Genomic DNA, 17,284 nt, shown 5'->3' on the forward strand with positions numbered 1-17,284 from the left:
CACTTCAGTGTGACAGGAGAAATGTACGTATGAGTCAAAATCAATGTCTTGTAATGATAATTTTATTAGAAGAAAGGGGAACCATGCTTCTTTTAAAGTAACCATGATTACTTATATATGTAAGTTTGTTGGTCAAATTCTAGTCACTTAACTACGTATTAAACTGGTTGAATATATAAAGAAATGATAATACTTGTCTAAAAATCCCACATGTTGTTTGTAGGAAGCACTGTTTTTTTGTTAAAAAAGGAAATTTAGTATTAATTTCTTAAAATACTGCAGTGTGTATATCTCTACAGAGATGCCTTATATCAGGAAGAAGTTTTCCATTTGTCTAAACTGGAATGGTCATTTAATTTTTAAAAAAATAATCAGTATTTTTTTTGTCTTTTATTTATACACATGTATGAATGCTTTTGTGTGAAGAAGTCCAGATTGAACCTTGGTTGTCTTCCTGTCTACTATAATGTTTGAGAAAGGGTCTCTTAGTAAACCAGAAACTTGCAGTTTTCAGCTAGGATGTCTGGTCAGGAACTTTCAATATCTATCTGTTTCATACCTCTGAGTGCTGGGATTGTAGTTACAAACAGTCATGCCTAGCTATGTATGAGTCTTGGGGATTTGAACTCAGGTCCTTTTGCTTTCACAGAAAATACTCTTATCCACTGAGCCATTTCTCAGGCCAATAATATTTTTATTATCATACAAAGCCAATATTTTATCATTTAACCAATAGTCCAACAATGACAATGATTTCAATCATCCTTTAGCAAAAGAAGCAAACAATTAAGCTTGCATAAAAATAGAAGTTATGAGGGCTACCATCAATTAATCAGATACATTCAAGAAAAAGAACAGACAACAACCTAATTTTCTATAGTTTCTTTTCATAAACTTTTTTTTCACACCATTATTCAATATTTATGAAAGAGTCACCATGAGCCAGGCAGTGCAAATGTCTTGAAGACAGGAAATTGAAAGGATGTGCTTAGTGTTTTCAAAGGGTTTAAACCTTACTGCCCAAAACAAGAGCAAGAGGACTGGTTTAACCAGAGTCTATTGCCCTCAGGGAAATTTCATACTAGAACTGATCCTGTTTAGTTCCCTTCCTCCTGCCACACCCAGCACTCTTTATGAGGAACTGCTTTCTTGCAAAGAGAGATTATACATTTTATTAACTGCATTTCTTTATATGTTGTGGTGCAAAAAGGTAAACCAACTTGAACAAAGCTTTGCAGTTTGAGTTTGGCAACAACTGTTGCATTTAAAATAGTCAGGGTATAATATATTTTAGCAATATAATGTAGAAATTGGAGGTATTAGTCATGTGATGGTGGTGCATGCGCTTAAGCCCAACAACACTCAGGAGGCAGAGGCAGGCAGATCTCTGAGATCTGATCTACAGAGTGAGTTCCAGGACAGTCAAGGTTACAATAAAAACCCTATATCCCCCAAAAAGAAAGAACAGAAGGAAGGAGGGAAGAAAGGAAAAAAGGAAGGAAGGAAGGAAGGAAGGAAGGAAGAAAGGAAGGAAGGAAGGAAGAAAAGTTGGAGGTATTTCTATGCAAAGGTGAATGAGTCCTTGAATATTGGTCACTCTGTATAGGAGACATAAGCACACCTAGTAAAGGCATGAGCTACAGTGCTGGATTCCAGTCTGGTCAGTGAGTCCTAGACCTTATCCCATGCAGTCTTTTCAAATCTGTGCATCTCATCTCTCACATATTATCTGTAGATTCTTGCTCATTCTTGAAAGTCAGCATTGCCCAAAGAGGCCTCTGTGCTTGTGATTACTTGCAAAAATAGATTAAGTTTGCATACACGGACAACTGTATTGTCAATTGGCCTTTATATTTTTTTTTGTGAAATAGGAAACTATGTCATTTGGTCAAATGAAATGGATGATGAATGTCATATGACGACAATGTCAGGAATCAAGTTGAGGGCATCTTAAAACATAAGAATGAAATTTAGAGACATTATTTGTAAAACTGACTTTAAAAGACATAGCATGATGTGTTTTTCAGTCCCACTCTGCATTAAACTGTCAGAGGGTTATAGCTGTGCCACTTAGTTAAATATCTTATAATGTTAAGACCTTCACAGATCTTTCCTGAAGTTCATAGTACAGAATTAATACACCATGCTGGAGTTCCTACAGACTGATGCACATCCCTCTATAACTATGGGCTTTCCCACTATTGTTTTGTACATCAAAGTAAAGAAAAAAATCTTGGCTTCCAAAAGAACATAACCCTCATTCATTACTGAAAATGATTTCAATAACAAGCACCAAACTATAAAATACTTGTGTAGAACCCAGTTTGGCTTTAATAGTTAAATACGTGCACCTGGAATGCATTTATAATAAACAGAGTGATGCTAACTAAGTAGAAGATACTAATTCTGTTATGTAGGTAATAACATATTTTAGCACTTAACAAAGAAGATGAAGAGAAATAGAGACATTAGCACTTTGTATTTGTGGATTAGCATTTCCCATCTATGGCTTACACAGACTGGACATATCCATAAGTATTTAGTTAGCTGTTTTTTGTTCCAGTTACTTCTCAGTTACTAGAGTCACAGATGTCCAATGCTGCACGTTTTGAGACTTACCTTGGTTGCTATGGTTAGCTACTATAGGAAGAAAGTCAAATTTCACCTGTTTTAGGATCAGCAATCCTAAATCTTATTCATTCAGCAAATACTTTAAATACTACAAATGAAAAATAGCCTAAAATGAGATCATTAACTCTAAATATATATATAATATAGATTATATATATAAGTGATCACAAAGATATATAATTGATTACAAAGAATCTGTATATATTAATAATATATAGAACAAATATATAATAATATATGTATATTATATACAAAATATATAATAATATATGTATAGAATTAAATTTTGCATTTGTTTCTTTTATACTACTAGTAGTACTTAATGAAATATTACACAATTATACTTTTTATTTTATAAACATTATAAAATAGAAACTGAAAATATATTTTACCAGTAAGACAGACCTATCTCATTAAAGCCACTGTAGCCCAGCTCTTGCCTGCTAAGTCCCAGGTCTTCCAGGTCCATGCATTTAAATCCTGGGGGGCACTGATAGCCTTCTTCCAGCTCTGGGGAGCAGTGTGTATCTGGAATAGCTAAGCTATTCCAGGTCACATTCCTGTGGACAACACATGAAAGTGTTAGATATTTTTATAGTTGTGAGTATTTATTGGAATAATTAATCATTCAGTCATTCTTTACCAATAACTGCTGTATGTGGACACAAATTGACCTTTGCAATTTATAAGTGGCATTCACAAAAATTAAACATTCTCAAATGATAAGTGATTCATTTGCCTAGAGCATCTTAAAATACTATATTCTTTTTGTGTTTTTTTTTGTTATTTGCTGGTTTCTTTGATTTTTGTTTCAATGAGAAAGAGAAAGAAAGAGCATGGATTTGGACAGTTGAGGAAGATGAGAGAATCTGGAAAAACTTGTTGCAGGCAAACCTGTCATCACAATACATTGCATGAAACAAATATTTTCAATAATATATATTTGATTTCTTATTAAAAATAATTTTGCAATAAGACAATGCATAGAGATGTGAAGAGATGCTAATTTGTATGGGACTTTGTCATTCAGAAAGCTCCTGTACTACTAAGCAAACATTTTATTATTCCTCTATTTTCAGCTAACATTAGGTGATGAAAGGTTTTTTGCATATTAAAATTTGGATTCTTATAAATGATATTAGACTTTTTGGTATGTTCATTCTTGTGCCTTTTAGAAAGAGAAACAGACAAATAAGAAAAATTGAAAGGAAGAAAGTCCATGATTTTGGCAAGAGAAAAACTAGGAGATGGTTTACTGGTAGCTCTAAGAAAACTAAAGATTTTTAGAATGACAGTGACATATTTCTTCATCTTCTTGTGGACAGAATAAAAATTAATTTGTATATGGATTTATCTATGTGATGGATTTCTTCATAGATTCTAAAACTGTCACCAGAATGGGATTGAAGTTTTTATGACAAGCCCTCAAAAATGCATCAATGTGCCATGTGAGGTCATTTGCGTTGACTGCGCAGAGGGTTATGTAACTCTACAAACCTGAACTAGGATTTTGTTGTGGATATTGTCCACTGTGTCAGTGTTTCTAAGATTTTCTAAGTTCCTTAAACTTACCTTAAGCTTATTGCAAAATTGAGAAAGTAATTTCTTCTTTGATAACGTGTTTTTCCTTTAATAAGTTTTCTATCATCTATTTATCTATCAATCTATCATTTATATATCTATTGATCTATTTATTATCTAACGTTATCTATATATCATCTGACTATCTATCTATCTATCTATCTATCATCTATTTATCTTTCTATATACTTACCTACCTACCTATCTATCATCATCTAGCATCATTTGTATGTATGTTTCTGTGTGCACGTGTGCACAGGTCTGTATAAGTGTCCATGCCCATACATGTGGAGGCTCGTAGTCAATGCCAGCTATCATCATCAATTATTTTGTATATCATTTTTTTGTGACAGGCTGTTTCACCGACTCTAGAGCTCACTGATTTGAACTGGCTATTTAGCAAGCTCCAGGGATCCCATATCTTTGTCTCCTCAGACCTGAGTTTAAGGCACTCTCCTCAATGCCTAGCTGTTTACATGAATGTTGTGGATCCAAACTTGGTTCCTCATATAAGAAGCAGTTTAGTGATTGTCCTATCTTCCTAACACCTCTTTAAATGCTTCCAATTATTGCTTCCTTTCTCTTATACGACATAATTCTCTAGAATCTAATGTAAATTGTAACCACCTGAACTGTTTAATACACATGTATACACATTCACACCAAGATGCCTGGCCCAATACTCAGTTATAGTAAAAACCTTATTATACTCACAAAGAATCTTTGCTCTTACCTGAAAACTGACTATTTTTGTCTACACTTCTTAGTGAGTAAATGGTTAAACAATCATTCTGTCCCTAATTACATTTTAAAAATATCCTTTGGATCTCACAAAAGAAAAAGAGGGATCTAACTGTGAAAATTACTACTTGATCGAGTCAGAAAATATGGTTTGATGCAGACACATTACTTATTTCTTTCACATCACATTCTCATTTGTAGACAAATGATTCATCCTTCTGTAAGTCTAATCTGATGCTATTTTGGATTTGACACCTACAAAGTCAGTGCTGGATGGGAAATGGCCCTCGGGGGTTTAGAGTGAAGGTTTTTTTAGCTTTATCACAGCTACCCGTTTGCTGTTTGTGTGATAAAAAGGTTCTAAGATCTCTAAATTCGGTTTCTTCATCTGAGAGACAGGAAGGCAATTCTAATGGGAAAGCATGCGTGAGAGGAACACAGAGTAACGAGGAGCCTAGCACTTCACATTATTTTTAATTAACTGTCTTTAAAATGATCACATAATTACAATAAAAATATAACATAAATCTCGTCATATGAACACATTACAATAAAGATTGGGGCACATAATCCTAGAAGCATCTTTTTATAGACCTGAATTGAGAGACTGTGTATATAACTTAGTTTGTCATCATTTGTATCCAAGAAAGACAGGGTGAAGGTCAGAGATGAAAAAGGGATGAGCTGGCCCAAATCTTTATAATTTTAGATTTAAAAATTAACAGCAATGCTAGAGAGTGATTTCTGTCTATACATAAAGTTTCTGTAAATGTCACTTTTCAGTCACTTGGTAAAGAAACTGGACTTGATCAGATCGTGTGTGCATTCTGGATCAGCACTCTGGCATGTGTAAAACTTCTCTGAGCCTCCATTTCTTCATCCGGGAGATGGCATTTCCTTCCAGAATAAGGGTGAAAATACATGGGCTCAGTTATATTATTCAGGATATAAAATGGGAGCTGGTTTAGTTGTCAATAACTATCATTGTCAGCCATTTGACATATATCAATTGCAGATGATAACTGTAGCTCAGATGCATTTTTCCCTAGCCGACTAATTTCAGGAATGTCACACCTACTTCACCTCCTTTGCAGAGCATTTGAGTTTACATATGATGATATACATTTCAGAAGAGCATTGGAAACAAATTTATCACTCAATAGTGGTTAGCTATTAAGATTAAGTTTTCAAAATATTGTAGTTTGTTCCCTCTGGTTTCCTTTTTTTTCTGACATAGTTCATTGTTTCCCATTTTAGGCAGAGCACTCATAGTACAGAATTATTATTATTTATTTAAATCTAGAAGTAGTGGATTTGAATCACTTCATTTTCTTATTCTCCAAGAACACCATATTTGTACAACATTTTGCTGCATCAAAACACATAAGTAATATGTAGATATATTTAAAATATACAAGAGGCTAGGTATACCCCCTGCCATTTTATGTGAAGAACTTGACCATGGGGCTCATTTACCTCTCTCTATATATTTTTAACCTATCTATAGGGCAACCTGGAGTCAAAGCATTATAATTACCAAGTTAGGACTACATTATATTGCATACTTAGAGGTAATTAAAGCTCTAAATATGATTAAGGTAAAACCTTGAGGATAGGCAATTATTCTGGATTGTGAGAGTGACCCATCCTAACACATTAACCCTTAAATGTAGGCAGAAGGAGATGTGACTATTGAAGAAGGATCTAGAGACCAGTTTCGTTCTTTTGAGTACAGCAGGTTTGTTCAAACTTTTTAGACCATCCTCCTGTAACTGGCTTCAACTACTGAAGTATTCTCTGAGCTTGGAATGTGGCTTTCCTTCCTTTCTTAGTGATTTTCCCAGTCAGGGCCTATCAGTCTGTTATTGTTCTCTCATCTTAGATGTTTTCTTAGTCTCAGAACCACATGTCCATCTGTGTACTAGGCCTCTCTACTTAGCTACACCACAAGGGCCTTCAGCCCAATAGAACCCACTGGATCTCTGTTTTCTTCCCCAGAATCCTCCTTCCTAGCAAATGAAAGCATTGTCTGAACCAACTGAAGAAGCTGGAGAGCTTGGAATCAGCCTTAAATATAACTTATCCTTCAAGGCTATGCAATAACTGTGATCTCCAGAACCACCTCTGCTGTGGGAGTTCCTTCAGCTCCTTCAGCCAATCGCCGCTGAGTTACCAGCCCATTGGGGCGTGGTCTCTCTCCCTTTAAAAAAAGCAGCGGCTGTCCTCCACTCTGTCTTTGTCTTCCGGCTCCGTTTCCGGCCCCTGGACTCCTTTCCTGTTCGCGTGGAGGGGCTGTTGTCTGGGACGGTAATCTGTAAGTTTTTTCCCCTTTGAATAAATAACCATTCTATTAATCATAATTCCAAACTGGTGTGGGATTGTCTGTGACTTACGCCTTCATCTGGCGCCCCACGTTTGGTTGTAGAACCCCCCCTTCCCCCCCACTCAACTGCTTGCTACCAGCTCGGCTAGTCACGAGACCTCCCTCAGCTGCGGCCTGTGCCCTGTATGTGGAGCCAGCAGTTCAATTAAACCCCACGCCTCCCAAGCTCCACAGGCTCGGGACAATCTCTGCAAGCCTGGTTTGCTCTTTTCTGAGTTGTTTTTAAATTTCCCTTGTAAGTGCGGTGCTTTAGTGGCGTGAATCAGAACGACTCGGTCACGTGGAGGCATACGCGGCTTCCGGGTTGCTCTTTTCTACCCCTGGATTCTGGGTTTCTGGTTCCGTGTATGGAATTGATTTAATTAAACTTTCTTTCTTGAGCAACTTATATTTCCTAGTTTTTAACAAATACTAAGGCAGACACTGAAACAGGACCTGTTTAAGTCACCTTTGCAGTGGTTCTAGTCGCAACTTGGCAACAGCGCCGCCAACTAGACAAGAGGTAATATGGCAGTTTTTGTTTCCAACGCCAATTTTACTGTTTTCTTTATTAATACAATGGATTATGTCATGCAAGGTTTATATGACTATGGGAATATATTAATTTACTTGTTACTAGGTTTCAGTTTTCTTTTCAATATTTTATCATTAAGAAAGATACGATTTTTACGGACTAATATTGAACAACTAGTTGAAAGGATTAAAATTATTGAAAATCAGGGGTTATCTGAACAAGTGGATACTATGATAGACAAAATTGACTCCATGTCCAAGGGTACTAGGAAGTTACCTGAAAGGGTACAGGCTGTTGAAGTTGACGTTCAGACGTTACCACAAAGTTTTGATAAGGTAACAGATAGAATGAACCTCCAGAATGGGAACCAAAAAACTGATACCTTAGTGAAATTACTAGAAACATGGGTAGGTCAGGAGATTCAGGATTTAAGGGATACAATGATAAAAAGATTAGAAATGATTGAAGAAACTATTGGAGCTGGTGAACAGAGTAAGAAGGCACAAGGACAGGATACAATGCCACCACCAGCTGTTAGAACTGGCTTACCCAGGGTCCTAACAACATACCCTGTAATTTATTCTGACAAAGGGTTAACTTCCAAAGGCTCAAAGGGAGTTAAAGAAGCTAGATGGACACCAATAGCAATGAATGATTTAAAAGAAATTAAGCAAGCTGTCGTTAATTTTGGCTTGCACTCTGCATTTGTTAAGGAAATGATAAGGACTTGGGCTTCTAATGTCAGAGCTACCCCCCATGATTTCTCTCAGCTTGTGTCTGCAGTTTTAGATGATGGGCCTTCCTTGATGTTTGGAATTTATTTCAGAGAAGAATCCAAACATATGGAACAGCAAGGAAGAGCAAAAGGTGTGGAGGTTTCCCAAGATCAAATTCTTGGTGTAGGAGCATATGCTGATCCACAGGTCCAAGCTCTTTATGATGAAGAAGTGCTGTCCTTATGTCACAAAGCAGCCTTGAATGCTTTGAATAGAATACAAGATCCAGCAAAAAGGGTCGAATCATATACCAGGGTTAGGCAGGGACAGAGAGAACCCTTTACTGACTTTGTGCAAAGATTAATTAAGGCTCTGGACATAGGGGTAACAGACCCAGAAGCTAGACGAATACTTCTTGAATCTCTAGCTTTTGAAAATGCAAATACTGAATGTAAAAAGATAATTGGGCCTTTAAGATCTAGATCAGCACCAATGGAAGAATGGATACAGCATACAATGAATGTTGAGATGTTTAGCTATAATGATGAATCCTGGGTAGGAGAAGCGATTTCCAAAGCTATGAGGAGACATCAAACTACCAGGTGTTTTAATTGTGGTAAATTAGGACATCTGAAAAGGGATTGCAGGCAAAGAAATCCTAGGAATAATATCTCCTCTGGGAATGACAAAAGTAGGAGATCTCAGCCTTCAGGTATATGCAGGAGATGCGGTAAAGGCCGACATTGGTCCAACGAATGCAGGTCAACAACAGACAGACAAGGCAACCCGATACCATCGGGAAACTCCTTGAGGGGCCTCTCGCAGGCCCCCAAGCCAAAAGTGGCCCAGTCATTCCCAGTTACAGTCGAAAATGTGTCTCACCAAGAAAATTAAAAACTCCAATGTCTGCCATAAAAGGTAATACTGGTCTAAATGATGAATTACATGTGGAGAATGAGTCAAAAAATTCAGGAGGACAGAGTAAACGTATATTTTGGCAAACGTATATTAACGATCAAAGACCAAAGCTAAGAGTCTGTATAAATGGCATTTTTATTGAAGGCTTATTAGACACAGGTGCGGATGTAAGTATAATTACTCCAGAATCCTGGCATCCGAATTGGCCTCTTCATGAGGTAGATGTTCAGTTCCTGGGAATTGGAACCCTATCTCGTGTAAAACAAAGCACAAGATGGGTGGAATGTATAGGGCCTGAAGGGCAAATAGGAAGATTAAGGCCATATATAGCAAATATTGCAATAAATTTATGGGGCCGTGACCTGCTACAGCAATGGAATACCCAGATTAACATTCCTGTAGTTCCAGGAACTCACAATTCTGGGAAGGATATAATGAGGTATTATGGAAAAAGGTCACCAGCCATTCAGGCTGTACAAGAACACACAGCCAATAGCAAACCTTTAGAGGTACCAACAGCCCTACCTTTAAAATGGCTAACTGAGAAGCCAATATGGATCAAGCAGTGGCCTCTAGCTGAAGATAAGTTACAGGCTTTGGAACAGCTGGTACAAGAGCAACTAGATGCTAACCATATTGAAGAATCAACCAGCCCTTGGAATTCTCCTGTGTTTGTTGTAAAAAAGAAATCTGGTAAATGGAGAATGGTGACAGATCTAAGAGCTGTCAACAAGGTAATTCAGCCTATGGGTCCGCTACAATCTGGAATTCCTTTGCCTTCTCTATTACCAAGAGGATGGCCTCTTATAGTAATTGATTTGAAAGATTGTTTTTTCACTATACCTTTGCAAAAAATGGATAGAGAAAAATTTGCCTTCACAGTGCCTACTTATAATAATTCTCAGCCTACTAGGAGATATCAATGGACTGTCCTCCCACAGGGGATGCTCAATAGTCCCACATTGTGTCAATATTTTGTTAATAAGCCACTGGAAATAATTCGTAAGCAATTTCCCAAGTCCATAATTTATCATTACATGGATGACATTTTATTATCTGATTCAAATAAAGATATTTTGGAAAGTATGTTTGAAGAAGTAAAGAAAGTCTTGCCTAGGTGGGGATTACAAATTGCCCCTGAAAAGATTCAAAGAGGAGATTCTATTAATTACCTAGGCTACAGAATAGGGTTAGAAAAAATTCGAACACAAAAGGCACAAATTAGGAGAGACCGATTACGGACTCTTAATGACTTCCAAAGATTGTTAGGAGATATTTCCAGTCTACGACCAGCTGTTGGGATAACACCTGATCTAATAGTTCATTTAAACAAAACCTTAGATGGTGATAAGGATTTGAATAGTCCCAGAAAATTGACAGTTGAAGCAGAAAAGGAACTGACAATGATTGAGGAAAAATTACAGGAGGCACATGTGGATAGGGTCAACCCGAATCTTAGTTCCATCCTAGTCATACTGCCTTCCAGAATTTCTCCTACAGGGATTTTAATGCAGAGGGAAGATATTATTTTAGAGTGGATATTTATACCTCATAAACCAAGTAAAAAATTAAAAACTTATGTAGAAAAGGTTTCAGAATTAATTATAAAAGGTAAACTGAGACTTCGTCAACTAGCAGGTATAGATCCAGCAGAAATTATAGTGCCTTTTACTACTGAGGAAATAAGAAAGTTATGGGAAGATAATGAACCATGGCAAAGAGCTTGTGCTAATTTTTTGGGAGAAATTAGCAGCAACTATCCCAAAAGTGATAGACTTAACCTCATAAAGAGAACTTCTTGGATTCTTCCTAGAATTGTACGTGATGCTCCAATAACTGGAGCTCGGACATTTTATACCGATGCAAATAAATCAGGGAAAGCAGGTTATAAATCGGAAGAATTGAGTAAGGTGGAACAAAGCCCTTATAATTCTGTCCAGAAGGCAGAATTATATGCCATTCTTATGGTGCTAAGGGATTTTAAAGAACCTCTTAATATAGTTACAGATTCACAATATGCAGAAAGAGTTATCTTGCATATTGAAACCGCTGAATTCATACCAGATGACACAGAGTTGACTTCATTGTTTATCGAGGTACAGGACATAATTAGGAATAGGCTTTGTCCAATGTACATAACACACATCCGGTCCCATACCGGTCTGCCTGGGCCTCTAGCACAAGGTAACGCTGAAATTGACCAATTATTGATTGGAAGCGTTCTGCAGGCCTCAGAATTTCATAAAAAACATCATGTCAATAGTAAAGGCTTAAAGAAAGAGTTTTCCATTACATGGCAACAAGCTAAGGACATTATAAAGAGATGTCCTACTTGTTCTTTCTATAATCAAACACCGTTGCCTGCAGGGAGTAACCCAAAGGGTACTCAAAGGAATGAAATCTGGCAGATGGATGTGTTCCACTTTATGGAATTTGGTAAATTAAAATATGTACACCACACCATAGACACGTATTCAGGTTTTCAATGGGCAACTGCCCTGAGCTCAGAAAAGGCTGATTCGGTAATCACACATTTATTGGAAGTTATGGCCATCATGGGTATACCTGCACAAATAAAGACAGACAATGGTCCAGCATATGTATCTAAGAAAATGAAACGCTTCTTTGCTTATTATAATATAAAACACGTTACAGGTATACCAAATAATCCTACAGGTCAGGCAGTTATAGAAAGATCAAATCGTACTATAAAGGATATGCTAAACAAACAGAAAGGGACGAAAGATACCCCCAGAAATAGATTGCATAATGCTTTATTAACCTTGAATTTTCTTAATGCTAATGAGAAAGGAACAACAGCAGCAGAGAGGCATTGGATAATGGAAAAAACTTCTGAACTAAACCAACCTGTTTATTTCAAAGACGTGCTGACCTCTCAATGGAAGCCAGGAGATGTGCTACGTTGGGGAAGGGGTTTTGCTCTTGTTTCCACAGGAGAAGAAAAATTGTGGATACCATCAAAATTAATAAAGGTTCGATTTGAAGAGGAGAAACCTCTTGGAAAGGAGAAATGACAGCATCTACAATGATGATAACCATACAGGTGGTAAGAAAAGCATATAGAATGGGGGCAGGGTTCTGTTCTTATCTCCACAGGAAAACACTGATCTTTGAAAAGTTCAAGGGACCCTGGATATTTGAATACTGACAGATGGAAAATAACGGCCCAATAGGGACTATCAAGAAAACTGAATAGGTTCTGTAAGTACCATACTAAATCATATTTCTAAATTTATAGAGCTGGTTTTAGAGTTGGACTCTGGCTCAGTCCCTCTCTAATTCCAAGCCTGTTGTTTAAAGAAAAACCCAGAGTTTCTGGAGTTTCTGTCTCATGTCAAGAGCCATGATATGGGACAGAAAGAAATATGAGTTTAGAAAACATCTTTACTTTTCTTCATATCTATCATACCTTCATTAAATATATCTATCATGTCTCTCATTGAATATAGGTATTCATGTATATGTCTATATAATTAATGTTTAAGTTTCCACAATGAACAATGAGTTTTTCCTACAGTGACATTTGAAGTTTCCAGGAAGAAGATGGGGCCCCATAACAACAACTCCACCTGGTTGAGATGACATCATGATACTGATAGCGCTACTACAAGACCTGTTTTGGGTACCAGCTGCACAAGACGATGCCAACGTGGTTAGCTGAAATGATGCACATCTTGTACAACATTCTGGCCAGACCTCCACAAAATACTCAGAGACTATTTGCAATTTTAAAAGACATTGATCTTGAAATTTAACCATCATTTTACTTTCACAGGATCCCCCAGAAAGAACGTCGCCCCCATGACAGCTGGAAGTAATTCTAGAGAACGACATCCCCTTTCCCAGTAAAGTTTGTCCTTGGGTTTAGGGACATCATTTAGGGGTTGGTTATAATTAGTATAGGGTTGAGGGTTGGGGGAGGAATTTTATAAGTGCAGGAATCTAAAAAAAAAAAAAAAAAAAAAAAAAGGGATAATTGGATTATGGGATAATAGCTTTGTACTTGTGAGTTATTGTTTTTGACAAATGTATTGGTATTGATTCTTATATATTGATACAAAGTTAAATTATGTTGACTATTTTATGCATGCATGCTTCATGCTTCTACCTCTGTTTAAAACATTTTTATGTATTTGTATATATATATTGTACTGATATATGTATATTTACCATATTGCATTGTACACTTCTACCTCTGATTAAGATACTTATATATTGTTTATGTATTGATATATATTTACCATATTGTAATGTATACTTGCACATTGTTTATATTTGGAGGTCACATTGTCCTCATTTATTGCACAGTTGTTTATTATCTCAGTCTTTAAGTTAGACAGATATTGAGAATTATATAGATCAACAGTCATCTAAGTTTGTCATTTATAATTAGACTAATCAGGTTCTTTAGATATATAGAGATTATATTCAGTATAGATAGATAATCTTCAACCTCTTCAAAGAGCTGTAGAAAATGGCCTTTAATCTAATTCAGAGTTCTGTGGTAGGGAGACACAATCGCTCCTGGCAACACAGATCTATGCCCGAGAGAATGTTGAGCACCAAAGACACTCCACCTGGAGCCTTTCGTCTTGGCAGAACTGGCCTTTGGGTAAAGAAATGCTCATACCTCAACTACTGACAGAGTTACAGAATATCCGTAAATGGATAAAACAAGACTGCCATATCCTGCCAAGACAGGGTAAGATAGTTTTGAAGTTTCTTGCCTTTGAAAATGGTATGTCAGTTACATCAGGCCTTAGCCAAAGTTGGTTGCTTCAACGCTGCAAATGTGACTTTGGGTGTTTGTCCAGGTAGCCAGTCGTCTCTGCGATTTGTTATATGTTCTGGAAGTTGTTTGATTGCACTTCCTAATTACTCAGATAACATTATTTCCCTTCTCAGATCTTTGATGGGATTGAAGATTATATAAATGTAGTTACTTTCCTTTCATGACTTGGCCAAGTTATTTGTTATACAAGACTTAAGCTAGTTAGAATAGGATATTTGTATTTATTGTATATAATTTCGTAGGTTTGTACTTATTGTATATAATTGCGTAGTAGGCTTAGAACTCTCTTACTTAAACAAAAGGGGGAGATGCTGTGGGAGTTCCTTCAGCTCCTTCAGCCAATCGCCGCTGAGTTACCAGCCCATTGGGGCGTGGTCTCTCTCCCTTTAAAAAAAGCAGCGGCTGTCCTCCACTCTGTCTTTGTCTTCCGGCTCCGTTTCCGGCCCCTGGACTCCTTTCCTGTTCGCGTGGAGGGGCTGTTGTCTGGGACGGTAATCTGTAAGTTTTTTCCCCTTTGAATAAATAACCATTCTATTAATCATAATTCCAAACTGGTGTGGGATTGTCTGTGACTTACGCCTTCACACCTCCTGAATACTTTAGTGGCTAACCCAGTTCCCTCTATCTCTACACAGATAGGAGTCAGTACCTACCATCCTTCTGACTACCCAGCACCCTACGCTTAGCTCTTTCCTTCCACCTGGTACACAGCAGACAGATGTCATTACAATTCTTTTAAGAGTCAAAACGTTGGACATCATCAACAAGATCTAGAGCTTTCTAAGCAACAGAGAAGATAAGAAAATTATGGAGTTATGAGAACAGAGGAACCCAGAAATCTGGTTGAAGCTATTTACCAGTAAAAAGAACTCCAACACAACTAACAACTGCTTTAGGCCTTCTCCCTTTCCAAATATAATCCTACGGTTTTCTGGAAACCTCACCAGAAACTCCTTTTAGAGGGAAAGGACATGTTCTAATCCCTGTTTAGCCCCTGAGCTCCTGATTGTACTGTATCAATTATAATTCCATTCATGGCATTTCCACAGACACCCTGGAAGACCACTTTCAAAAGAGAGAAAGGAAAAAGAAAGTGTCTTAGTAATTGTAAAAATGTAACTTGAGAGTAACCAAAATGACAATGCAAAACCAAATAGCTAATGCAAAAATATTTAATTGTGCCCCTTACTTGAGAAGCTCACACCTGGACTTTTTAGCTTATGGTTTACTTTCTTCTACTGTCCCTTGAAAAGCCAATATCTCCACCTGTGTACATCTTTTTTCCCGAGTACCTCTACTTCCCTCAACTCTTCTGCTTAAAGTCTATTTTAAAATATCCTTTATAAAATTTCCCAGTCTTCTTCATACTGGCAAGTCCTGAAATTATTTTTTTGTATCAAAAACACAAATCCTGGGTTTGCCTGATCAAGGTTACAGGAAGATAAGGGAAGTCTCAAGGCTATTGAGAATGACAGTCTAGAGCTATGTCTCTATCTTAATCACCACTAAGATCCCCAGACTTCTAGCATCCTTCTGCCTGCTTTATACTAATGGACCAGGGGATCCAGTCATAGTCTTTCAATGTATTTTGGCTTTCAGGACCCAGCTTGGGTGCTTCTTTCTCAGTGATGTCACTCCTCCAATCTTAATTTCCCTGCTATAATTTCTAAAAGTGCCGTGTTTTTCACATTTAAGACAAGGGCAATTCATGTTTCTACACCATTACTTTGTTGTTTATCTTCAACGTTCAATTGTTCCCAGTGTAACCTTACTAACACATAGTGCTGGACACACAGTGGGTGATGGGCAAATTTCCCATCCCTTTTATGGTATCGCGTTGTTTGGTCAAACTCCAGTATAGATGCTGTGGTTAAAGTGTAAGTTTTAGGTGTGATTCACTAGACTTTAAATAAAGCATGCCAACATTTACTACATGAGTGGGCTTCATCTTACTGTCTGTAAAGAGAAAACACTAAGGGTCTTCCAAGAGGAAGATTTTTCTATGTGCAAATGCCTGCAACACCAGCTCCTGCCCAGTTTGCCAACATGAAAGTTTGCTCATATTGGTCTGGAAACCTCTATCAAAAGAAATTTCATTTATATTTATATCATTTTGGCCAATAAATTTTTATTTCTTGGGTAACCAATACATAAAACATGTTTATAATTATTTTCTGAATAGATGAATGAATGAGTCTTTCAACCATTATTCAAAATTTTTGATGAATTTATTTTTCATTTGTACGATAACTACAGAAATAAATTCTTCAGTAAGTGCCTTTGTGTTTGTGTTTACTTTATTTCATTGCTATACCTACACATTGGCAAGGATTTTCAGTGTTTTAAATTCCTGGATGTAATAGGGATGTTTCAAAACAAGTACTGGAATCCCTCTAAGTATTTAATTGTTTTTCCAAAGGCTTTAATTATCCTCCAGGCACATGCTTTTCTTTTCGTTTCTTCCGTGAATTCTTAACAGAATATTCTATTTACAAATACCATCATGTAGGAATTTAAGATCTAAAATTTTTTGTTGAGACTATTGCTAAAATTGTTTACAACAGCAACATCATAATACATCAGAACTTTTGAGTTCTATGCTTTTAACTTAAGCATTAATCTCAGCAGCACAGAACATTAAGCTGTATGTTAAAAACCAAGATTTATCATTTTACCTTAGTGGTTAGCTGACTTAACTACTTTGGGCAGAGACACTAAGCTTTTTAGCCTAGGATTCTTCTCTCTAAAATGAGAAACTTTACAATTATTTTAAAAGTGGGATGACTTTAGCTCACTTCCACTTAAAAGAAGAAAGGGCTATGCAGAGGCAGAGTGAAACCAGGTGCCCTGTTGTGGTTTCATTCCTATTGCTGTGATGAAACATCCCGACAAAAAGCAACTTGGGGTGTATTTGGCTAAAAACTCCTAGGTTACAGCCTATCCTCAAGAAGATGTTCAGGCAAGAACTCAAAACAGCTTGACACATA

The 17,284-nt window shown here is 36.9% G+C and overlaps 1 protein-coding gene across 4 annotated transcripts in view; it reads right to left on the reverse strand.

Moving 5' to 3' along the window:
* The window catches only part of Nalcn (sodium leak channel, non-selective), a 281,079-nt gene that overhangs the window by 219,300 nt on the left and 44,495 nt on the right, over nt 1–17,284 (reverse strand). For all 4 annotated transcript variants that reach the window (XM_085698170.2, XM_048422068.3, XM_087912334.1 and 1 more), the window contains exon 7: nt 3,037–3,191. In XM_085698170.2, the coding sequence (XP_085554296.1) occupies nt 3,037–3,191 (155 nt within the window). The remainder of the gene's footprint in view (nt 1–3,036; nt 3,192–17,284) is intronic.

The sequence above is a fragment of the Myodes glareolus genome, chromosome 12, assembly GCF_982192425.1.
Source record: "Myodes glareolus chromosome 12, mMyoGla1.1, whole genome shotgun sequence".
NCBI classification, from domain to species: Eukaryota; Metazoa; Chordata; class Mammalia; order Rodentia; family Cricetidae; genus Myodes; species Myodes glareolus.